This window comes from Bidens hawaiensis, unplaced genomic scaffold, assembly GCF_021521415.1.
Source record: "Bidens hawaiensis isolate Kalapana, Puna unplaced genomic scaffold, B.hawaiensis_p1.1 tig00023984_1, whole genome shotgun sequence".
In the NCBI taxonomy this organism is placed as follows: domain Eukaryota; kingdom Viridiplantae; phylum Streptophyta; class Magnoliopsida; order Asterales; family Asteraceae; genus Bidens; species Bidens hawaiensis.
In genome coordinates, this window is record NW_027493768.1 from 246,402 (window position 1) to 271,492 (window position 25,091).

The 25,091-nt window shown below is 35.3% G+C and overlaps 2 protein-coding genes and 1 pseudogene across 3 annotated transcripts; all 3 read left to right on the plus strand.

Moving 5' to 3' along the window:
• The first annotated feature begins 2,746 nt into the window (after positions 1-2,746).
• Positions 2,747-5,262, plus strand: LOC143568385 (uncharacterized). Its single transcript, XM_077054558.1, has 2 exons — positions 2,747-3,070; positions 4,774-5,262. Exons 1-2 carry the CDS (start codon positions 2,747-2,749, stop codon positions 5,260-5,262), a joined length of 813 nt encoding a protein of 270 aa, XP_076910673.1.
• A 3,686-nt stretch (positions 5,263-8,948) lies between these two features.
• LOC143568386 (uncharacterized) lies at positions 8,949-13,671 on the plus strand. The gene is made up of 8 exons (XM_077054559.1): positions 8,949-9,048; positions 9,687-10,043; positions 10,139-11,763; positions 12,562-12,831; positions 12,908-12,988; positions 13,071-13,182; positions 13,292-13,358; positions 13,457-13,671. The coding sequence occupies exons 1-8, from the start codon at positions 8,949-8,951 to the stop codon at positions 13,551-13,553; spliced, it is 2,709 nt and encodes a 902-aa protein (XP_076910674.1). The 3' UTR covers positions 13,554-13,671.
• A 3,062-nt stretch (positions 13,672-16,733) lies between these two features.
• On the plus strand, positions 16,734-17,879 carry LOC143568378 (zinc finger protein CONSTANS-LIKE 3-like; annotated as a pseudogene). Its single transcript, XR_013141569.1, has 2 exons — positions 16,734-17,505; positions 17,578-17,879. The product of XR_013141569.1 is annotated as a zinc finger protein CONSTANS-LIKE 3-like (transcript).
• The last annotated feature ends 7,212 nt before the right edge of the window (positions 17,880-25,091 follow it).

Below are 25,091 nucleotides of genomic sequence, written 5' to 3' on the forward strand. Positions count from 1 at the left end.
GTCTGTAATGGCCATGGGGATAACGTGGTCTGTGATGATTATGGGGCTATTGTGGGCGGAAGGGGGGCCACAATAGTAATAAACTAAAGTTGAGTATGGCCTATGAGTCAAGTTCTGCTGCAACTTATAAACTAAAGTTGAGTATGGCCTATGAGCCAAGTTCTGCTGCAACTTACTAAACTAAAGTTGAGTATGGCCTATGAGCCAAGTTCTGCTGTAACTTATAAACTAAAGTTGAGTATGGCCTATGAGCCAAGTTCTGCTGCAACTTATTAAACGAACTAACTTGATTATGACATGAATGTTAAGAAAATAATGTGATTATGCGTATTGTGGGTGGATGGGGAGCCACAGTATTTGGTGATACGTGATAAATACTATATGTATATATGTGTCTATATACATGCTATGTGATTAGCCGTAGGAAATACTATGTGTAGAATATACTAATTATTTGCGTGTACACTATATAATGTTTGAGTTTACGTGGAATCATTGTGGGTGGAAGGGGGACCACAGTGGTTGATGTTAACGCGGAACCGTTGTGGGCGGAAGGGGGGCCACAGTGGTTGAGTTTATGTGGAACCGTTGTGGGAGGAAGGGGGTCCACAATGGTTGGTTAAACACGGAAATTGGAAACAGGTAGTACGAACAAACAATCACGATTTTACCGAAATTTCGAATTTATATTATAAACTTACATGTGTGCATATGCACACACAAGGATATGGCTGTACATATTTATACAAACGTAAATACGTATTTTTACATACGCGCGTACATACAAACTATGACTGTGTGGTACGCATAACTGATTTCGTTAAACTTATAAAACTCACCAACTATTCGTAGTTGACCTATTTTAACATGCTTTTCAGGTGATCAGATATGAGAAGTAATTTCCTGTGCGTTACGTGTCTGATTGGTGATTGATGTCATGGGCATTTGAGTTAGAAGCAAAGTAATTGAAGAACCGGTTTAATTGTATCACCTAGTTTGTAAAAGATGTTAGAACGATATAACATATTGTAAATTAGTTAGTAATGTTTCTTTATTAACAATGTATTTGATACCAGTTGTATCTGTTGCATTTCCGTTTTACGCTTCCGCAATTCGCTTAACGGGGTGTGACAATAAAAAACAGCTTTTTTCAACCTATACGACCGTATAGACCTATACGAGTCGTATAGGTGTTAAATGGCTCGTATTGCTAGCTGACACACAATAAAACCTATACGGTCGTATAGGGCTATATGACCGTATAGAAAACTTTTGCCAAATGTTTGGGGTGCACTTTTATTTTTATGTATGTGGACCATATGTTTATCAGTATGTTTTGGCCAATTGTTTTCTTGTTTGCTTAATCATTGATTGATTATTGTGTATAACTATTATAAAATGTAACATAATATAATCTTAAACGAATGTTCTCAGGGTACAACTATAAATTATTTAGCCGAATATGTTATGTAAATGTTAATAGACAATTTATTCTATCATAAAATATCATATTTAGCCAAGTATGTTATGTACTTAATACATTATAAAATGTAATAAATTAACGTATTAATATTTAAAGTTGTGTCCAAAAAATTGTCTATACGTCTGTGTAGGTCTATACGGCCATATTAACGTATTAATATTTAAAATTGTGTATAAAAAATTGTCTATATGCCCGTATAGCCCTATAGAGCCTGCATAAGGCTATACGAGGCACTAGAAACAATGACCGACAAGCTTTAACTATAGCTTATAGAAAAAAAATGGTGTGTGAGAATACAAGTGGTGTTGGACGACCTAAGACTATATTTATCAACAACATTTGAAAGAGGTTGTGACCCATTGAAATAAAAAAGAAAAGGAAAAGGCAACATAAAGCCACAACCTGGTCGATGGCTCAACCTAGGTCACAACCCAAATCTTGTAAAGGTGTAATCTTTCTATTGGTATAGTATTTGATTTTCTTTTTCTTTTTTCTTTTCTAGCAATTCATTTCATATAGAATTTGAGTTTTGTTAAATAACTTATATTATTTAATTTTTTTAAATATTTAAAAACACAATCTTGTTATTGCTTTTTTACAAACATCTCGATATAAATTTTATTAAAAACGGTGTGCTTTCAAGAAAATGTATTTTTATATGAGTTCGTAGTATTTTTTTAAAAAAAAATAAAAACTTGTAACAAACCACGTAATATTAATTATGTTTCGTAAACATAAATATTTTTTGAAACTTTTAATATTTAAATTAATATTGTTTAAAAAAATAAAAATTTTTATTATTTAGAATAAATTTTATAAATTAAAGTCAAGCATAAATCATATATATGTAATAAAAATTGGTCTAGGCTGGGTTATGAATGAGAGTAAAAAAGTTGGGTTAAATTGGGTTGTGCAGGTTGAAGAGAGATATATTAGCTTTTTATTAAATGCTGGGTTGAGTTGGGTTGTAAATAAATATAGGCTAAGCCAATTGTTATCGGAAATATCTTGTTCAGCCCCTCTTTTCCTGTGGGCGACTCGTGTCAGGTATAAATTCTTGGAACGACACCTGTAAGCTTTTCTTTATATTTGCCAACTCGATCGTCTAGTAAGCATATGATTATGTGCGTTCATAAACCCTAATCCAGTTTTTGCTCCTTTTTCTTTTATTGGATCATCAGTTTAATTTTAATTGAATATTTGACCAGAATTTTGTTTCTTTTCTTTTGTGTAACTAACCTGTGCTTATTTTTTTATATAGATATGGCAGCTAATGTTGGAAAAGATAAGTGGTTCTGGACAAAGGAAGAAGATGCAATGCTAGTTGATTCACTCATGGAGTTACATCTAACAGGAAAATATGTACACGTGCGTGTTGATGATGACTATGCTCAAGCAGTGCTACAGTTGATGGACCCTAAAGTGGTGCAATCACCTAAGCCTGTGAAGATTAGGATGAAGAGAATGAAGAGTAACTTCTACATTGTGCATAACATGTTGATTACTAAACATATGAGTGGTTTCGGTTGGAACCCGCGGAGTTCGCGTGTTGTCGCGGATGATCGGGTGTGGGATGAGTACATCAAGGTGTGTTTTGTTGGAATACTTGTGGTATTTCTCATTGACTTTGAATATTGATATTTATGTGACTGTGGTTAGTGTAAGTGTTATTTGTTTGATTTTGTGTTCTGTGATGTGAGAGCTTCGCAACGAAACAAACGGTGTCTAGAATGTAGCTAAGATGAATGAGATATTGATTCTTGAAGTTAGGCGTTTGTGGCTTTTAGAGCTGCCAAAGTAAATAAAAAAATTAGCTTTGAAGTGGTTTATAATTACAAGCCTTGCTTAGATATTGTTCTCCTTAAAAGTGAGGACCCTAAAGGATGCAAAAATACCCTAACTCGCACACGCACGCAGCATTGGTGATGGACGCAATGTGACACTTTAATAGTGCACTTCGCACTTCACCTCACCACACCGTTGAGAGCTATCTTCATCTTTTTAACCAGGCCGACTATAGGTTGCAACTGAACCACATTGTTGTGGCACACTCTTCGTGATGTGGATGTACGCTGGTGAAGCGCAACCTGGCTAGCACAAGTGCTGATGTGGTGTGGCTAGATACAGACTCCGGATAGACACGACTGCTATGCCTAGTCCAAACACACAACATATCCGTGCGTGTGCACACACGACTAGTACAATCTAGGCGGGTTGAACTGGTGCAGACACGGTAGCACACGACTTGTGCGACTGCTACCGAGGCACGATCGGTACAGGTTTGTAGAACGACTAGGACACGTGGACTAGATGCGACGTGGAGTGCCAACACGCACGGCTAATTTTTCATTTCTTTATAGCGAGGCCGGTCTTGTAGTTGCAGATACAACATGAATTCCACTGAATGGAGCAGTTGAAACAGAAAATCCGTAGCTTCAGCAAGATCTTTAAAACCAAAGAAAGTGCAGCAAACACATTAATTGCACTTTATTTTTCATTTTATTTATGGCGGGACTGTTTCACTATAAAACTAAGGTGTTCCTTAGTTGGAACACACACCAAAAATACAAACAGATTTCCGAAGATCCTTTCTTTATCTTCTGATAGAACCCCAAAATTTGATAGATTAAAATAAACACGAACAAGGATAGTTGACCCGATTCGAGATGCGCTAGTCTCCGGTTAGCCAATTCGAGATGGCAATTCTTCAAATACAAGGTTTACAAACCCTAATATTTTTTAATATATAAAACATGGATAATCCATTAACTAAAACACAAACATATAAATAGACCTAATTGTAGTAATTATTGAAGTGGTTAGTTAGACCATTCGACTTCCTTTAGCTCTTCGTCTTCCTTGGGCCCTTCAGCTCCCTTGGATCCGAACGGGTTCGTATCATCTTCCTACTACTTTTCAAGGTACAATTAGGGGCTCAAGTCTTCACCAGCAGCAGACAAGACTTCGGCTATTGTACTTTGGAAACAGTCATATTCTATGGACAGGTGTGTAATTTGTTTTAAGGGCCTGTGTTGAACACTGATGCTCAGCCACAATTATGTTAATCTCATTTCTTTCAGTTTTGTTTATATCAGTTGTATTTTATTGCTTTCCAAATTGTAATCGCACTATTATTTACTGCTCTATATGCTTTATGCCATTCATGCGTTGTATTTTATTCGAAAGTGTTTCTTTATTTTATTTTATGAACAGTCTCCTGCATGCTCTAAACAAGTTTTTATTGCTATTGTTATGCAAAGCATATAATGCGTGTTTGTGGTTGCTTGCAGACTCATGTAAGAGATGCTGATCGATTTAGAAACCAACCATTTCCCCACTATGATACGCTTTGCATCATCTATGGTGAGAAAAGAGCTGGGTGTGTTGAAGAAAATGGAGTTGGAGCTGAAGGGGTTGTAGAAGAAAACCACGTGAGCCCGTGTGTGGAAAGTAAAGGCGTGCGCACCGATGAGGATGCTGGTTCAACTTATGCGGTTAGAGAGTGTGCGTGCAGCTCTAAACGTAAAAGGAATGAAGGTGAGACTTGTGTGGAGTCATTGGAGAAACCCAAGAATATTATCGGTGATAATGCAGCTAGTGAAATGATGGACAGAGTTATGACTCAAATGGTAGGTTTATCTGGACTCATTCTTGATGAACGTCTTATAGCGATGTCTGTGATTGGTAGGAGTGCACCACTTGCCAAAATGTTTGATCGGTTGGATGTGGATGGGAAATTTCGCATGGCGCAACTGGTTGCAAATGGTTCCATTAACTAGGGATCATAGCTTGGTTACTTGTTGAAATATGTGAATATTGTATGTTCTGGGAGCTGTGTTGACCTGTTAAGTGATTAGCATTCTGAAGATTTACCCTTTTCATGCAACATCCATTTATGTGCATTCTAAAGTGTTGTAGACTTGTAGTACATGATGATCTAATGGATATCAGAAATGTAAGAAATGTTTTTCCTTTTTTCTTTTTTTGGGTTTCCTTTGATGGTGTGATTTTAGTAGTGTTTTGAAATCGATTACCATGGAAAAGTTAAAAAAACTGCAAAAAAGTTAAAATGCGAAGGAAGACAAAAATAAGAAGTGTGAGAAGGATTTGTGGCCAGACAAAAAAGCTTTTAAAAAAATTTGAAAAAGATAATAGAAAAATCATAACTCAAAATATAAATAAAAATCGAAAAAAAATTTAAAAACCAAAATGTTTCCTCCGTCATTCCCGTTCCAAATAAAAAGAAACGCTGAAAAGATACAATACCGAAAATGAACAAACAACATGATAAATAAAAAAAGACACAATATATCGTAAAATATAACACAATGCTGAGTAATATAACGCAATATCAAGAAAAAAAAAGCACAATATCAAGGAAAAAAAGAAACAATCAATGACAAAAAAAAACACAATAATAAATAAAAAGACACGGATCTTTTTTCCTCAACAGTGTTTTTTTTGTGAATAGGAAGCGATGAAAACATTTTTATGTTTTTATATTTTTCATTTTTTTATTAAATTTTGAGGTATGATTTTTTTAAAATTAATTTCTCATTATTTTTTTAAGAGGATTTTTTTTGCTACAAATCCTTCTCATCTTCTCATTTTTATCCTCCTTTATAGAATAATCTTACCATATGTAGATTGTATTTCTTCTAGACATGACAGGCGGAAGGAACTAGAGTTTAAACAAAGAAGATACACACAACTAGGTTATGTACTCATGAAAGTACACATGTACTGAAAAAGGAGTCCACTATATATGAATAGAAAAGACATTTGTGGGCTATAGAAAATCCAACCAAGCTAATAATTTGTTTGACTCCATACAGAAGATCATAGGATATCCAACCAAGCTCAAAGGAAACAAGATGGAATGAGAAGTGATTCAAGCGATTGTGTTAATAACATGTTGGATGATCTAGTTAACGAGAAACAAGATGGTTTCTAATGATAAGGTTTCTCAAGGGCGAAACTAATAAATGACATAAAGGTCATGTCTTTCCTTTGTCGAAACAAGAAATTGGGACAAGAATGAGAGAAGTGGTGTCGTTTCAACTTTGTTAACTTTCCTTTGTTTTTCTTTGTAGATCACTTGTATAGGTTGGTTAGTTGTGTTTGTCGTTTTATTTCTTATATCTTAGGATCCTTGTATTTTGCTAGTGGCCCTTTATTTTGGTTTTATAAAATTGGCCTTTAAAAAAAAAAAAGAAAAAGAAGAAAAAAGGAAAATGAGGAAATTGAAGGCGATCAGAGTACAATATGGCTCCTTCCTCTTTAACTAAATGCCATTTACACCCTATACTTTATAAAGCTTTATTTTATTTTGACCAATTACAAGTTGGCAAGTATCTCACTTATAATTTCCTTTTGTTTTTTTTTGTTTATAACTTTTAAAATATGATATTTCATAAAATTTCGAATAAACCGTTATCATGTGTTTATTTTTATCTCCGCTTTTGCTTCCATGTAGGTTTAATTTAAAACGGAGTTTCGCATTTAATCTACAGGTCATCTAAGCAACTATCAGAGCCGTCTTCAAGAACAAAAAATTCTGTGTCAAATGCGAAAAAAAAAATTGAGCCTTAAATTAATTAAGTAATTGGGTTTAAACATTAATAAACATCAAAAAAAAAAATATATATATATATATATATATATATATATAACTTAAAAAAAATCGAGCTTATCAGGGTGTTGCGCCGTGGTCGGTCGACCAGCCGGCCCTGCCTCATAGGCGTCCTTAGAACCTACATTAAAGTTGTACCCATATTCAACCTCCATTTTCTTTACGGTTCAACGTCTTCACCAGTCACCATAACATGAGAAGGTGGTTAACGTAAAAGTTTTAACCCGTATATTTATTTCATGTGTTTTGTTTGTGACTTTTAGCTAATGATTCGTTGTTTAACTCTCTATAACGCTATTCTAGCGTCACTTATACTTAATCTAGCGAATTCATATTCATACACAATCCATGATAGTGTCCTTTTTGGGTTAATTTATATTCATAGTTTCCATTTAAAAAAACACATTTGATTATTATTATTACTAGTTTTAGAACCCATGTTACACACGGGATAATTCAAATTATAAAATTATAAATAAAACAAATAATTACATAGCATGTATGAAAAAAAAATGTATTACATCTATGCTTGTATCTATACAATGTGTACATAAATTGATTTTATTTATATCACAAAATGGTTTTTTTAAATGAACTTAATAAAAAAATGTCCATGCAAAATCGTACCCGATAATGCTTCTTTCTATTGAAAAATTCATTCTCGGTGTCATATATGTATAATTGAAAGAATTATGGTTATGAACCAATTTTGAAAATAAGACTTCTCATACGATAGTAGTTCTAAACACTCAGCCTAAATATAAAAAAGGCGTTACCTTTATTGATATATTTATCAATTTACCACCCATCAAAGGAAAGTAGGATATTAAATTGTCACAATGGATGTTCTTCAAGAACTATGTTTTTCTGAGTTACACCATAAAAAAGATTTTGATAAGTTTCAGAGGGTTTCTCGACTTTGTCATAATGACAACATAAAAAATAACATGTTAATCCATTCAATTTTGTGAATATTTTGTTTCATTTGAGCATAGCTTTGCATGACATGCTTCCTATACAACATTCTGATTACCAGTGAAGGAAAAATTAATGTTGACATAAATATTTGAAATTTGATAAAAGTTAGAAGCATTGATATGCATGGGGGTGGCATGTCGAAAGTGTTCGCAATCTTTTCTTAAGTTTTAATAGTTGAGGGAAAAATAATCAATTTGTCAAATCCCGAACCTTTTGATTATTTCAAAAAATACCCTTAAAAATAAACTTGAAACCCGAATCATGTTTAAAATTATAACTTTCATACTTTTGACATTTTAAGATCAACACTTTAAACCCATAACAAATTTGACGATAAATCTATTTTTCATTCTCAAACTTTTAAAAATACTCAAAATTTTAATTTTTGACCTGTAACAAATTTTGATCTAAATGTAGTTAAATTGTACCCAACAATCTATTTACCAACTTTTGATCTATAAAATCAAATTTGACTTCCACAAAAAACCTGAAACAATTTTTATTTGAGAAACATGATTTGTTGTTGATTTTTGAAATTCATCAAGTATTTTGAAATATACAGTAAAATAATATGTTAATATTATATTTATAAAAATATATAGATATTATATAAATATAGTGTAAAAAAAAGTGAATAATTATTGATTTGCAAGTGTCGATAATTATTATTTATGTCAATTTCACCGCTTTCCCCAAATGTCCCCCTGTTACCAATAATGAAACAAACCCTAACTCTCACAGTCGCATCAAACGTCAACACCACCGAATTGACGATATTCTGTAATGCTTCCACTTCCCAATACGTCTGTCTGATTGTGCAATTCAATTGTAAAATTAACGATCTTCCGTTGCAACATGGGTGATGACGAATCTGATAGCAGCACTTGGGATTTTGGCGGCGATGAGACGCAGGTTTTCGATAGTCAGCTATGCGAATCCCCAACTTCATCCTTCGGTAAGAACACTATGCTTTTAATCAATCAATTACAGTTATGACTGAGTGATCAATCTATATATTATTATAACAGGCGAACCGAACTAAACAGAGTCTTGTTCATGTTAGTTTGTTAAGCTTTTATCAGACAAGCCAATGGTTCACAAACACAAATGAACACAAACAATGTTTTGTTTTATATGATTTGGCTAACCGAGAATGGTCAGTGTTAACGGTTCACACCAGCTACCATGTGTGCATTGGTGTTGCTTTTTAACATTCGTTTTCATATGCTAATTTTGCATATAATTAATCATCTAATACACATATATTATTTTGTTTTCTACTTTATATTTTTTTGTTAAATCTATATGATTAGCTTAGAGAAGTCAATAAAAAATATTTAAAAACCTTTAACTAACAAGCATAAATAAACAAACATTAGCGGATACATTTTCAAATGTTCTCGGACACAATTGAATGAACATAGCCTCTGTTTGTGTTCGCTCATTTAGCTAATCGAACGAAATCACTTGTTCATGTTTGTTTATTAAACAAACGTGCTTAAATGAACTCCCCGACAAAATAGTTTGCTGAACGTTCGGTTTGTTTACAGTCGTATCAGTCTTCATCTTTGCTGATATAATCATACAAATTAGGTCATAGAGTTGATGAGGCCGAGTTAGCAACCCAAGTGATGGATCATGATGAGTTAGCAACCCAAGTGATGGATCCTGATGGTGAAACTGAACCGGTTAACCTGTGTGGTGAGACTCAAGTGGTGAACGTTGAGGATGAAATTGAGGAGATGGACATGTTTGATGATGTTCAAGGGAATGAGACTCAGTTGTTTGATGGTTATGATACTGAAGAAGTGGTTAGTGACAATGAAGGGACTGAGAAGACTGAAATTGTGGATGATTCTGATGATGGCTTTGGTACGGGAGATTGTGCTGATTCAGCAGATGTACAGCACACAGAGAAGTTACATCAATGCAAGGAGAATAACACTTCTGGTAGTTGTTTAATAAAATTATTGTTCTTTAAATTTACAATTGATGATAAGTGTTAAAAGTACCATGAAAACAAATTTATGTTATATGCATGGCAGGAGCCGGTTTCAGGACATTTACCTCAATTCGTGCAGCATCTATGAGGGCTGCGGGCCTGACAGCACTCAACAAAGCTCCTAAAACAAGTATGAATACAATTGAACATGGAAGAATACAATTGGAAAACAGTCAACCTCATGGCACGGAAAAGGTCAACCAACTAATTGATCATCAAGAAACTGGAAACACATTTGGATTTGGTAGGTCAATTGCAAGAAAACTTTTTGATGTGGATACAGTTTCTGAAACTAAAGATGAAAATGATAAAATTGACCTTGGTGGAGGAGCTAAGTCGCCTGTGTTGGATACTGAGTTGGCCGGGTTAAGCTATCTTGATTCTCAAGAACCCGGGGATGCATCACAAGCAAATGCACTTGACTTTGTGGATAACTTTTTGAAAGTTAATATCGAGTGTGATGATGATTTTGGTGTTAGAAAGTCAACTGGAGGCAAGTCAAAGCCGGTTTTAAGTGCTAAAGGGGCTCAAACGTTTGCCAAAAGTGCTAGTATTATCGATGAGTTTGATAAAAGACTGAGTTTTTGTTGGGATAATAATCTCGAAGATGAAGGAGGAGGAGAGTTTTATAGAAAAAAGAAGGAAGTATTTTTTGCAAGTGGAAGTCGGAAGGTAAAATCTTCGGTTCCTTCTAGAAGTTCCAGGAAATTGGTGTCGGGTAAAAATAAAGAAAATGGCAAATCAAGGAAAAGCATAGGAACAGTCATAAAGGATTTGACTTTATGGAAGAATCTTATAAAAGACTTGGATAATCAGTCAACTGATATGCCAATAATGCCAGGTGGCACAGATATTCAAGGAACAATTCAGGCAACGACTGAAGTTCGGTTTGACACTCAAATGGCTGCTGAAGCAATGGAAGAATTATGCTTTGGGTTGCAAGAAACTGGTAAAAAAAGTCAATCTTTACCCGTGTCTAATGAGGGAGTCAGAACAACACGGTCAAAGTCAAAGATGAGTGATGATCATTTTAAGGAAGTGAAGCGCACCAAGTCAGCTGCTAAAAAGAGTGAGAATCTTGACAACACGACATCTGATGTGGCAAAAAGAGCACGTAAGATGTCACAGAAAAGAGTAGAACTTGAGTTGGTAGACAATCCAGTTGCATCTGTTAACCAAACGCCGGTCAAAAAACAGCGTGTTCAAAACATTACACCCGCACCTCGTAGAACCAGGCAATCTGTTAAAATAGCCGAGCCAAACAAGGAGATAAATTTTCTTACTGGATTCCATCCAAAAGGCAAAAGAACAAGAAAAGAAGTTGGTACACAATCTCTCTCTAGATTAACAAGGTCAAAAGCTGCTACTTTGACCGAACAAGAAAAAGGGTTAGCTAGAGAAAGATTTGAACAAAATCTTTCAGTATGCTCGACTCCTGTAAACCGTGCAACACCTTTAAAAGAATCATCTCCAATCTGCATGGGAGATGAATATTTAAAGCAGTCATGCAGGAGACCATCACTTATCAAAGAAGTCAATGGGTTATTTCCTACAGATTCATCATTGATATCTCCAAACAAGGATACAAGACAGAGGAGAGATGTGACATTGATCCGTGTTCTGTTCAGTCGCCACTTAGATGGAGATATAATCAAGCAGCAAAAAAAGGTTTGATTCAGATCATGCACTCATGCGTTTTTCTTAATGAGCCAAATGGTTGCTAAAAAGGGAACAGGAAAATCAGCCCAAAGAACTTTTAAGTCACCAAAGTTTAGTTATATTGCATAAAACATTAAAACCTTTTAAATAATTTTTTTTGAAGTTAGGTTATTCTTGAAGTAAAATAATCTTTTCTAATATTTTGGACACACATTATTTATTAAAAAACTTGATTTTGTAGTTTTTTGGGCGGACCCAATTCGATCTTGTTTGGTTGATTGGTTCATTGGTTCGATTTTTGGTTTATTCGGTTTATTCCGTTTGGATTTTATTCAATCATAACTGAAAACCAAATCGAACTGATTTCAGTAAGAATCAAACTGAATCGAACATTAAAAAAAACTTTATATTTGGACATAGTTTTTTTTGGCAGACCCAGCTCGATGTTGTTCGTGTCGTCAACTCGTATAAACAATAAAAATGACTTGTTATGATCAACCCATAAGACAATGTTATTATTTAACTTCATGTTATTGTCAAATAAATAAGTTTATCTAAAAGGAAACATGCCAAATAAGTCTAGATGATCTGAACTTAAGAAATAGATTATTATCGAAATAGTCATATTTTACACCCTAAGTATGCACAAAGAACTAAACTTATTGGACATCATGCCAACTGTACACGGCCCTGCTCATTTTGACCCGTTATTTTGACCAGGCTCGTTAACCAACCTATCCATATTGACACATTTACCAAACTTCACGGGTTGCTAACTGCTACACATGACTGACACAACTGTCACAGATTTTATCTCGATTGGGGGCTTCAGAGTCGTCTTCAATGTCAGATGCAACACACTTCATAGCAGATAGTTTCGCTCGTACGAGGAACATGTTGGAAGCAATTGCTCTTGGGAAACCAGTAGTTACACATCTCTGGCTTGAAAGCTGTGGACAAGCTTGCTGTCACATTGATGAAAAAAGATTCATATTAAGAGATGCTAAGAAAGAAAAAGAATTCGGTTTCAGTATTCCATCTTCATTAGCACGTGCTTCCCAACATCCACTTTTAAAGGTATTGTTAAATTGATTTCATAAAATATCATTATACTAATACACCTTTTATTTTAATAGTTTATATTTTCTTGCAGGGACATGGAGTCTTGATTACACCAAATACAAAACCTGGAAAAGAGATATTATCATGCTTGGTCAAAGCTGTTCACGGTGTGGTGTGTAACATTTCTCACTTATGTAGTTATTATTGTTATATTTTGTTATAATATATAAATACATATTAATATCTTTCCTCAGGTGGTTGAACGAATGGGCAGAAATTTATTGAATGATGATAAAGCTCATGAGGGATTGTTGATTCTGTCATGCGAAGAAGATTATGCAGTCTGTTTGCCTTTTCTTGAAAAAGGTTTGTATAATTTATATTTTTAATAAAATAAATACTATTTTTGGGTAAATAAATTGCAGTATTATCAAACATCATTTGAAACTTTGCCTTCTATTGTATATTATTGCAGGAACCGCAATTTATAGTTCAGAGCTTCTACTTAATGGCATTCTTACTCAGAGACTGGAATATGAAAGGTTGGCCCTCTTAAATCATTTTATTAATAGTTGGATTTTTAATCATTTCTGTAATCATATATTTAATTTCTTATAATACTTATACTTTTTAATGGCAGGCATCGTCTCTTTTTAGATCATGTGAAAAGAACCCGTTCGACAATTTGGCTGAAAGAAGATGATAATCGGTATAAGCCTGTTGGTAAAGTGAAGTAAATGTTCATGAACAATATTTATAGACATTTTTCTGCACATATCACTCGGTATCTGATTTTTTTTCTTTCATTTTCTGGTTTTAGCATGTAAATGTGAGCCGGTTAGTCTTGTTTCTTGTTTTTTTGATCGTGTGGTTTTCAGCTTTCGGTAGATATACAATTTTAAGCGAGCCCGAGTCTTCCTATGAGCATGTTGGTTTGTATGGTTTGTGTTCTGGAGAACAAAATAAATGTTCATTTTTTTACCAATTTGTAGGTGTTTTGATACAAAACTGAATTGAGAATAGTGATTTAATAATTGAATCAACTGTCGAACAACAATTATCAGACTGAAAGAATAATATCGTCATGGAGTCATCTTTTGAGGCCTCACGTGACGTCCTCGGCTGTTTCGGTTGTTTGAGAGCTATTCGGTCTGTCTAGATTATGATAAGGGTTATTGGTTTCGTTCCGTCATTGAGAGCAACAACAGCTTTGAACTAGTGGTGCGTTCTATGTGTAAACATAGACTTCCATGTTATTAAAGTCACTAAACGAGCAAATCATCAAGCATTTTCATAATTATTGATGTATTTTATTTTGATTTGGGCGTAATTACTTTGTGAAATATGGTCGATTTACAATTAGTAGCCCCTTGTTGATATAAAAAAGCGCTTTGTTGTTAGTTTAAAAGAAAAAGTAGCCAAGCCTAACTGAAGACAAATCTCTATAGTAGGTCAACTATGACGGCTGGTAATGTCTTGTGTAATTAGAAGTACCACACCTACCTTGTCTACACTAGACGTGCAAAAAAAACCGGTTCCGGAACCTAACTGGTGGAACCGAACCGGAACCGGTTCCAGTTCCAATCTGGTTGGTACAATACCCGGTTTGGGTATTTTTGTATCCGAAAATCGTACCCGGTTCTCCTATTTGTATGTCAGTATCAGTTCCAACCCGGTTCCTACCCGGTTCTTAATTGGAACCGGTTCGGTTCGTACCTGGAAAAACCGGTTCCGACGGGTTTTTTTTGAAGGGTCAAACAAAAGTCAAACTAGCCGTTGGAACCGGTTCCAACGGTAATATAGCCGTTGGAACCGGTTTTTTAGACACCAATTAGCCGTTGGAACCGGTTCCTACGGTAATATAGCCGTTGGAACCGGTTTTTGAGACAATAGATCCGTTGGAACCGGTTCCAACGGTAATATAGCCGTTGGAACCGGTTTTTGATGCCCAAACCTATATATAACTTGTTTCCACCACTTGTTTCACCACCAAACTCAAAAACAAACTAAAATACTACTCCTTTAGCAAACCCGTTCCTTTACCCGACCATCCAACTAAATATTATTATTTACCCGACGAACATTTTATTTATTTAAAAAATAACTATTACAAACATTATTAAAACATAAACGATACTAAACATAACAACTAAAACATAAAAAACAAAGTCCGTCGTTTTAATCCGGGAATACTTATTTTTGGGTTGTAGAGCCGGACGACTCTCCCACTTCCGTTTTTTTAGCTTCCAACCTTCTTTTCTCTCGACAATACTTATTCGTATGTTTTCGTAATGTTGAGTTGGACCATGCTTTAAGAAACTTCGAGCAATATTTGCAACGTGCCAACTCATGTGAGTCGGTCATGAGACACAAATCGTAATGAACCCAAACATCGGGGCATCTTGTTGTTTCGATCACCATAACAACGTCATCATTAGTTGCCATTTGTTGTCGGTTTAAGGTTAATTGTGGTTTGGAGTGTGTTTTATAGTTTTGGAATTGGTTTAACAAGTACACAAACAAACCTTGCTATTTATAGTAAGAAAATAACCTATTTGTAGTTAAAAAACCGGTTCCAACGGTCAAAAACGGCTATATAGCCGTTGGAACCGGTTCCTAACGGCTATAATATTTAAATTTCAAAAAAAGCCGGTGGAACCGGTTTTTACGTAAAAACCGGTTCCGGTTCATACCCTACCCGGTTCTTAAAAGTTAGCATATCTGGGCATCGGTTCGGGTCGGGAACCGAACCGGTTCTTGATTGGAACCGGTTCCATTTTACAACCCGGTGTGAAAAAACCGGTTTCGAACCGGTTCAGGTTTTCCAGTTGAACCCGATTTGTGCACGTCTAGTTGTGGCTAAGAATGGTGGGTTTAAAGTTGTTGTGGTGAAGACCAAGAATTGGGCTTGCTTGGCATAGGCTGCTACAATAGGAATGGATATGCAAATTGAAGATGAGGCTGCTGCTTGCTGAATCATTATGTCTTTGTTTTAAGAATTATGTTGTTTTATATAATAGTTTTAGCAATTTGATTTTGTCGTTCATTAAAATCGTGTTGTGTGTATCTTCTTGGGCTGGCGTCATGCCAAAACCGTAATGAACCGAAACAATATAGACATACTATATTTATTGTTGTATATCATAAAAGACTTGACAAACTAACAGAAAATGAGTATTGCGTTGTGAATTGTCGACATTGCTGCAACGCGTGGGTTACAATTTATATTTTATTGCTAACAAATCCTATTACAACTTGGATTTTATTGGTAACAATTTTAATGCATTTAACATGTCCCGCAGCAACACGCGGGCACAAATACTAGTAACTATCCATTACCCTAACCGGTTGGCACATTCAAAAACGAGTTTATTTATTTATTTATTTTTTGGAATGGCCATTTGTATCAATAATAGACCATAAATTCACCTGATAATCTCCATTTCACCTTCATAAGGAAACCAATCATAAGTTATAAAACGCGATGGCCCAATCTGTAACCCTCTATTTTTTATCATATGTTGGACTTTAACTCAATACCTTTATTATAAATTGGAGTCTTTAAGTGTCACTTTCATTATAAATTGAAGTGTTTAAATGAGCGCAGTTGAACCGTGAATTATTTGGATTAAACTTTGCTCACCCCACACGTTTTAAAACCCATGCTTTTACCGTAAGTCAATGGCAAGATTTGTCCGAATCAAAACATTGCCCATCCCTCAATTATGGCAAAAAAAGGTCCCTCCACCCATTTTGGCTAAGCCTCCTCCACGTGGCAATCAACCATTGGCTCTACACCCTAAGCGGATAGCCTTGATGGATACCGGAAGGAATGCGATATGACTTTTGGAAGTTGGAACAACAAGAAGCAAAAATCATAAGCATAAACACTCAAAACGACATAACCAAACCTCCGCGGGCAAAGAGAACTGGACCATGGCTACAACCCTATGCGATTCATGCAAAACGACGTCGGCGAGTTTGTTCTGTAGAGTAGACTCCGCCTTCCTCTGTATACCATGCGACGGCAAGGTACACGTCGCTAACAAACTCGCCTCACGCCACCCGCGCGTCTGGATGTGTGAGGTCTGTGAGCAGGCTCCAGCAAGCATCACGTGCAAGGCCGACGCTGCTAACCTATGCGTCACGTGCGACCGCGATATTCACTCCGCTAATCCTCTCGCTCGCCGCCACGAGCGTTTTCCGGTGGTTCCGTTTTACGATCCGGCAACTGAAGTAGCCAAAATCAACGCCGGCGGTGGCGGTGAGAATCACGAACATCATTATCTACTTGATTTTGACGTTAATGTCGCCGGAAGTGACGCGGTGGAGGCGGAAGCTGCGTCGTGGCTACTTCCGAATCCAAATATGAATAAACTAGCTGACGGATCTGAGGATGATGAACTGAAAGTTACTGAATCGGAATCGGAGTACTTGTTTAACGAGATGGATCCGTACATCGATATAGATCTGAAGACGCCGGATCTAAAAGCTAATCCGATCGTTCGAAAATACAATTCTCCAACGGACGGCGTTGTTCCGGTACAGGACACTAATAATAATAACAATAATAATCACAATTACCGGATTCCGCCAGATGTAGTTGAAGGATTACCTGCTTATGACATCGATTACGCCGGATCTAAGCCGTTCATGTACAATTTCACATCTGGATCCATCAGTCAAAGCGTAAGTTTAATCAATTTAACTTAACTCTCAGTTTCATCATGACAGTAACTAATTATGAAATTCTCATACCAGGTATCGTCATCATCGCTGGAAATTGACGTAGGCGTTGTCCCCGGCCACACCGCTGCTGACGTGTCGACGGAGGTTTATCCAACGCCGGTCACGGGATTCGATCGAGAAGCTAGGGTTTTAAGGTACAGAGAGAAGCGGAAGAACAGGAAGTTCGAGAAGACGATTCGGTATGCGTCCAGGAAGGCGTACGCGGAGACGAGACCGAGGATCAAAGGACGGTTTGCAAAACGAACGGAAACGGAGGTGGAAGCCAGTGACGTGTTCATCTCGCCAGACGATACGGGGTCGTTCCGTCGTACTAATAACGTTTGTTACCATTAAGCTTTTCGGTTAATCTATGTGTATATATTTAAATTATTAGGTGTAACTGTTAACCGTCGATTTTGGCTTCCTTGTATTATTATTAAACTTATTATTAAAATATTTGAGCCCTAATGTTTATTTGTTTTTAGTACAATAGTTAAGTTAGTCGGTCTCATAGATGAATGAATATTAGGATCACCACAACAATAGTTGTGGAGATGAATTCATTTTGCTTCAAAATTTTTGTTTCATTTTGATGGATAGAAACTTGTCGGCAACGTCCAGGCTAGCTTTAAGGCACCTCTATCGCTGAAGTCGGTTTGTCATGGTTGGCGTGTACGTGTTAGTAAGAGACTAAGAGTTGTGAAGAATGTAAAGATTGTGCAGATATAATGTATGAGGGAAGAAGAATATGTTTATCACGACTATATATGGGTGGGTCACTATGTGATGGCCACCTACAACTGACACATGCCTAGCTACGGGGCCAGGGGAATACTTTTTAGGTTGAATCATAGAACATGAGTACCAAATATGAATATCATGATGTTTGGTTTGCGCCTTTAGGGTTAATGTGAACTCTTCAAGCCGGATAGGCCCTATATTTTTATTCATGTTCAAAGTATGAACTCACAGACACTTTAAAATCGTGTAAGCTATATAAGACTCGTTTGACCCATTATCTAAATGTGTCAAATGAGAAGGCCAGTAGTGATTATGCTATAAAACGTAAACACGTTATTCATGCCTATTTGTAAAAAAAATAATGTTGGTCAAATTGGTGCGAGTCAATCTGTTTAATTAAATGATTTAAACATGTCAGCTCAAACACGATTAATTTAATTAAGCATGTCATTTATGCACGACCTGTTAATTAGCAAGTTAAATACTTAAATCTGATAGCCCAAAACTTAATTGTTTTCGTATCTTGTTTTGGTCGTGATGGAAATCGTAATCCTATAAAAGGGGAAGTGGCACTAATGGGTATTATCCATGCACCGGTTAATCCCGCACTGCCATCTCATTTTTACCCTCATGTACCCACAAACCACAAAATCACCGGCAGCACTGTAACACCCCGGCTTAACTGGAAACGCCCGAGTGTGATGTACATATTACTCAAAACACATGAGACACTATTAAGTGACAACTAGGTTATTGACCCGTGTATTACACGGGTGGAAATATAAAAATCGTCAATTAAACATATATAATTTCAAACGACAATATATTTTTTATTTGTTTGTTGGGACGGAAACATGATTTATAAATGCAAGTCATTTAAACAGAAACATAAAATCAAAAGATATAGACTTATAAAATATTACATTACATAGTAGAATGCTTATAAAGAACTTTTAAATGGCATTCAATATACATTGCCGCTACTCACAAATCAAGTTTCAAGAAAAGTTTGAAATTAATATTTAGTGTTATAATTCAAAGTTTACTATAAAAAATAAGAAAGGGAAAATAATAAGTTATAATGTGGTTGAATAATTTTCAAAAGAAAAAAGACCAAAAGAAATATATATGATGTATATAATCCAACCTCCTTGTCTAGTTCTTTAATTTTTGAAATAATAAACCAAGGTATTTAATTTTTGACTCTGTCCTCATCTTCTCCAATGTTGTTGGATTGTTGGCATATTAGAAAGCGTTTAACCATATACCAATAATTAAAAAATTAATATCCTATGTAATAAAGTGTTGAATTTTACATAAAGTTTATCCATAAAATTCCATCTAGATTGAAGAACATTAACTACTTATAGTTTAAAGACATCTTTATTCTTTTAGAAATATATGCATACAAAGTTGAACTTTTAGCAGATAGTCATGATAGAAATATAAATGAAAACAAAGCCAAAATAAAATAAAAGAAGTTTGCATTGGTGTATATTGTGTATGAGAGGAAAGAAGATGTGTAGCTTTCTTAGTTGTTTATTTAATGCCTTGAACCTGGTAAAAGTAAAAGACAGCAAATAATTTATATGAGTTAAGTTAATGAAATTAGACACACATAAAAAGAAATATATAACCTACTTATTGGAATTAATCCGTTTGAAAAACTTCTATTGATTGAAAGACATTTAAAAATTAAAGTTAAAATATATAGAAATCCATGTTGTCCTTTCTTTTCATTTATTCAAAATTACAAAGTATATATGGTTAATAGATATAAATGCAAATTAGGTTTCAAAATGAATTCAAAATTACAAAGTAACATATGGTTAATGAGACATAAATAAAATTAAGTTTCAAAATCATATTGGTGATTTTTAAATTTATTTTTGAATTATTATATTATCAAGAAATTCTAAGAATGCTTTGTATTTATGAAAATTAATCAAATGGACCAATAGAAAAGGGGCAAAACATGTTGTTTTAATAGATATATAGATATAGATTAGACACACATAAAAAGAACTATATAACCTACTTGTTGGGATTAATCCGTTCAAAAATTTCTGTTGATTGAAGGACATTTAAAAATTAAAGTTAAATAGGTAGAAATCCATGTTGTCATTTCTTTTTATTTATTCAAAGTTATAAAGTAATGGACTATTGGTTTTTATTGGTCCCAAGTATTTCATTTTTGCCGGCGCTGGTCCCAACTATCACTTTAACTGCCAACGGTCCCAACTTTCACACATGTGTCTGCCACCAGTCCACGACTAACCGAGTACTAACTCCGTTATGTTTTAGATGACGTGTCCATCCTACGTGTTAAAAAACCTTGACGTGGCTGCCTGCGTGTATATTAATAACAAAAACCAATTTCCTTTTCTCTTTTCTGTTTTGTCTCCAGTCCCAGGCCCCCCGTTTCCCGGCGTTGCTCTCCGGCTGCTGGAATCAGTAGCTACGTGTCCACCCTATTATCTCCTCCTTCACAAAATGCTTCCAAACTCCAATTTTATTCATCCCCAAACACCCCTCACCATATGGCCGTCGCCGCTGCCGCTGCTGTCACCGTCGCTTCTTCCACCACCACTCTTCAAAAATATCCGGTCACATTTCAATCTCGATACCCACAAATCCATTCCGTCAATTCACCAACTCTCTCATTCTCCGGCGGCCTCAGGCTCCGTGACCTAACCATCAAAACCAAACCCAGATCTCACCGCCTTTCACAGTCGACGCCATCGCCGCCTTCCATGGCCGACTCCACCATCGCCCTCGACAGCCGATGGATTCGAGTTCAGTTGAGGCGACGGAGAGGGTGTCTCGGTCGGAGAGTTTGGTGAGGCTGCCAATCAACACATATAAATTGGGTTTTTTGTTATTAATATACACGCAGGCAGCCACGTCAAGGTTTTTTAACACGTAGGATGGACACGTCATCTAAAACATAACGGAGTTAGTACTCGGTTAGTCGTGGACTGGTGGCAGACACATGTGTGAAAGTTGGGACCGTTGGCAGTTAAAGTGATAGTTAGGACCAGCGCCGACAAAAATGAAATACTTGGGACCAATAAAAACCAATAGTCCTAAAGTAATATATGGTTAATAGACATAAATGCAAATTAGGTTTCAAAATGAATTCAAAATTACAAAGTAACATATGGTTAATAGACATAAATGCAAATTAAGTTTCAAAATGATATTGGTGATTTTTAAATTTATTTTTGAATTATTATATTATCAAGAAATTCTAAGAATGCTTTGTATTTATGGAAATTAATCAAATGGACCAATAGAAAAGGGGTAAAACATGTTGTTTTAATAGATATATAGATATTATCATTAATTAATTTCAACATCAAATACACAAGTTTGAAATCAAAGAATACAAGAAAAATAAATACAACTAACATTTTGTCCATTTGTTTAAATAACCTAAGTCTAGAGTCTTCATCGAGCTACATCTTCTAATAACGGTATCTGTAGCATATGTATAAAATAATGTTAACTAACTAAATAGTTGGTGAGTTCACACAGTTTGATATAAATACGTAAAAATCATACAATTCATGAACAAGTGTTAAACGAGCAAGTAAGGTCCTTTCCAGTTGGTAACAACCAACATACTTGGATAATCACACAAGTAAGTCCTTTCCAGCTAGTAGCAACCAACGTACTCGGATAATGAGGCCCTTTTCCACTCAAAACAAAATGGTCCTGAGTGCAAAAAAGGGGCGTATGATCATACTTATTGAGGCTACCACATGCAAGTAAGTTCGAGCATGTGATCAAGTAACACACAAGTTTGAAATAAAAGAATACAAGAAAAATAAATACAACTAAACATTTTGTCCATTTGTTTAAATAAACTAAGTCTAGAGTCTTCATAGAGCTTCATCTTCTAATAACGGTATCTGTAGCATATGTATAAAATAATGTCAACTAACTAAATAGTTGGTGAGTTCACACAGTTTGATATAAATACGTAAAAATCATACAATTTATGAACAAGTGTTAAACGAGCAAGTAAGGTCCTTTCCAGTTGGTAACAACCAACGTTCTCGGATAATCGCGCAAGTAAGTCCTTTCCAGTTGGTAACAACCAACGTACTCGGATAATGAGGCCCTTTTCCACTCAAAACAAAATGGTCCTGAGTGCAAAGAGGGACGTATGATCATACTTATTGAGGCTACTACATGCAAGTAAGTTCGAGCATGTGATCAAGTAACACACAAGTCCATATAATGAATTATAGTTTGTAAACGATATCGCAAATACTTTAAAGTTGTAAGATACATGTGCTACCCCCAAAAGTAATAAAAGAGTAAAAGGGGGTGTGAAAAACTCACCTCGAAATTGAAGATAAACATGCAATAAAAGCCGAAATCACGATGATGAAACCGAAGCAACCGAAAGTGCGTTAAAGAAATTGAAAACGGTTGAACCTCACGAACTATAAGTAAAGAATACGACAAAAATTAAAGACGAACGAACGGGATTAAAAAAGTTAATAAATTATTTTAAAGATGACGCGTTTTATATTTTATTATTTTGAAACATTTTGAATTAATTATAAAGTTATTTTTAAACTTTAACGGTATTTTAACGATTTGTTAATATTTTAAGACTATTTTAATTACGAGATTAATACTATGTAACATCCGTCCTTTGAGAATATTAAATAAAAAAAGTTTTATTATTAAATGTGTGATGTTATATAACTTATTAAGTAATTACGGGTTTGAGTGGTAGGCTTAGAATAAAAGATGGACTAAGGGATGATAATGGGCCTTAAGGTCCATGGGTTTGGGGTATATAAGCACCCCTTAACCCTCCTTAAAACCCTAAAACCCTCATTCTTTCACCTTGCCTCCACATACTCAAAATACACACAAACCCCCCCCCCTTTTCCATATTTCGGCCATATCCGAATCTAACCAAAACAAGTTTGTGTTAGATCTTCACCTAAACAACAAGTAACAAAGCACTAATCCGGTTTCTAATCAGATCCGATGCAAAACCGGATACAAAAAGGTACGTTTTAATTAAAAAGGTTAAGTGTTTGAGGTCGGTTTGCCATGAAAGTTGTTAGGATAGTAGATCGGGCTGTGAAACACAAGAAAAAACATAAACTTGCTGAGCTGCAAGTTAACGAGCGGTTGGGGGCGAACGAGCAACCTCGGGGCCTTGTAAAAACAAGAAGACCAAGTTGTTACGACCCGAAACTCACCAGAGCAATAAAAAGGGGCATAAGGAGTGTTTAAGGGCTAAATGGGTAAAAGAATGGTTAAATGAAGAAAACCCCAAGTCTGATTGCATAAAGAAGAAACACATCGTATATTCATGCGATGCAATTCGTTGGGGAAATGCAATGCGAATCGTGGACCCATGCGATGCGATTGGTTGCATCCATGCGATGCGATTCGTTGAATCATGCGATTTGAGTTGTTGCATCTATGCGATGCGATTCGCGGAGCCATGCGATGCGACTAGGTGCATCCATGCCATACGATTCCTTTAGCCATGCGATGTGATTGGTTTCGTATGCAATTCGAATGGTTGTAAAACTTAACTCGACCCATTTCTCTGAGGAATTATTAATAAAGGCTTATTAATGAAAATAAAATTTTTCTAAGCTGACTTTTAGTATGCACGCAGGTAAATAGGTTAAAGGAGCTGGCTTGAGGATTACACATGATAGGGACTGAGAGGCTGGCATCTTGAGAAGAAATATTATGAAATTTTATGTTATGTTCAGGGGCGGACCTAGCATATAGCTAGGGGTAGTGATGTGCTAAAAGTAGTTATATAAAAACACGCTAATCTAGACACTAAGTAATAAATTCTAGACCCTTAAACTTAGCCAAACTACTAACCGGCAAGTGAACCGGTTGACTCTAGTACAGCTAAGTAAGTCCGGATATCGAACCCACGAGACTCTTTTAATTACGTAAACTAGCTAAATTAGACTCAACTACAGACTCGACTGTTTATTTATTATTTATTTAAGGGGGGGTTTTACTAATAAACTAATTTTAAACTAATTTTAACTAATTAAGAAAACTAAAGACGACTAAACTTAGAACTTGGACTTAATTCAGATGATGATGAGATAACTACGTAGGCTAGAATCCCCTAAATTTCAGTCGTTAATTAATCGGAAAAATATTTAGTTATGGACTGGGATCGTAAAATAGACACCTAAGAGAAAACCCGAACAGAACTCTTGACCCTTCTCAAGAGACACCTATGAGTTTTTAATAAGTTTTAACACACACCAGTATTAAAAATCAAGTTTCCTTACGTTCACCTAATTATTTATGACTTAGTTCCTTTATACGAAATCCTACCTTACAGCGCGGAAATCAAAGACAATTTAATATATTTAATTGATTCAATAGACAATAATTAGATAATCAAACCTAGACGAACTCCTTACAAAGAACTAAATCTAGCAAGATCACATTATAAAGATCTATCAACAACCTAGCACTTTACAGATTTAGGTTAGTGGTATACTTAGGTTTATTTAATTAATAATTATTATTCCTATGATCTAATCGTGAATCAATCATAAAATAGTCAAAAACACAAAGTAGATGACCTAATAGCAACCTATCAGAATGACAAACAATAATCAAGGCAACTATGGAATAATAACAATTAATCAAATAATCCTAAATATCCATACACATCAATTTAATATAATTAAACCTTTTACTAAATCATAAAACCATAACGATAAATAAATCCCAAATTAAAACACAACATCAAAGTAGGTTCATCATAAGCCTAGACAGTCTAT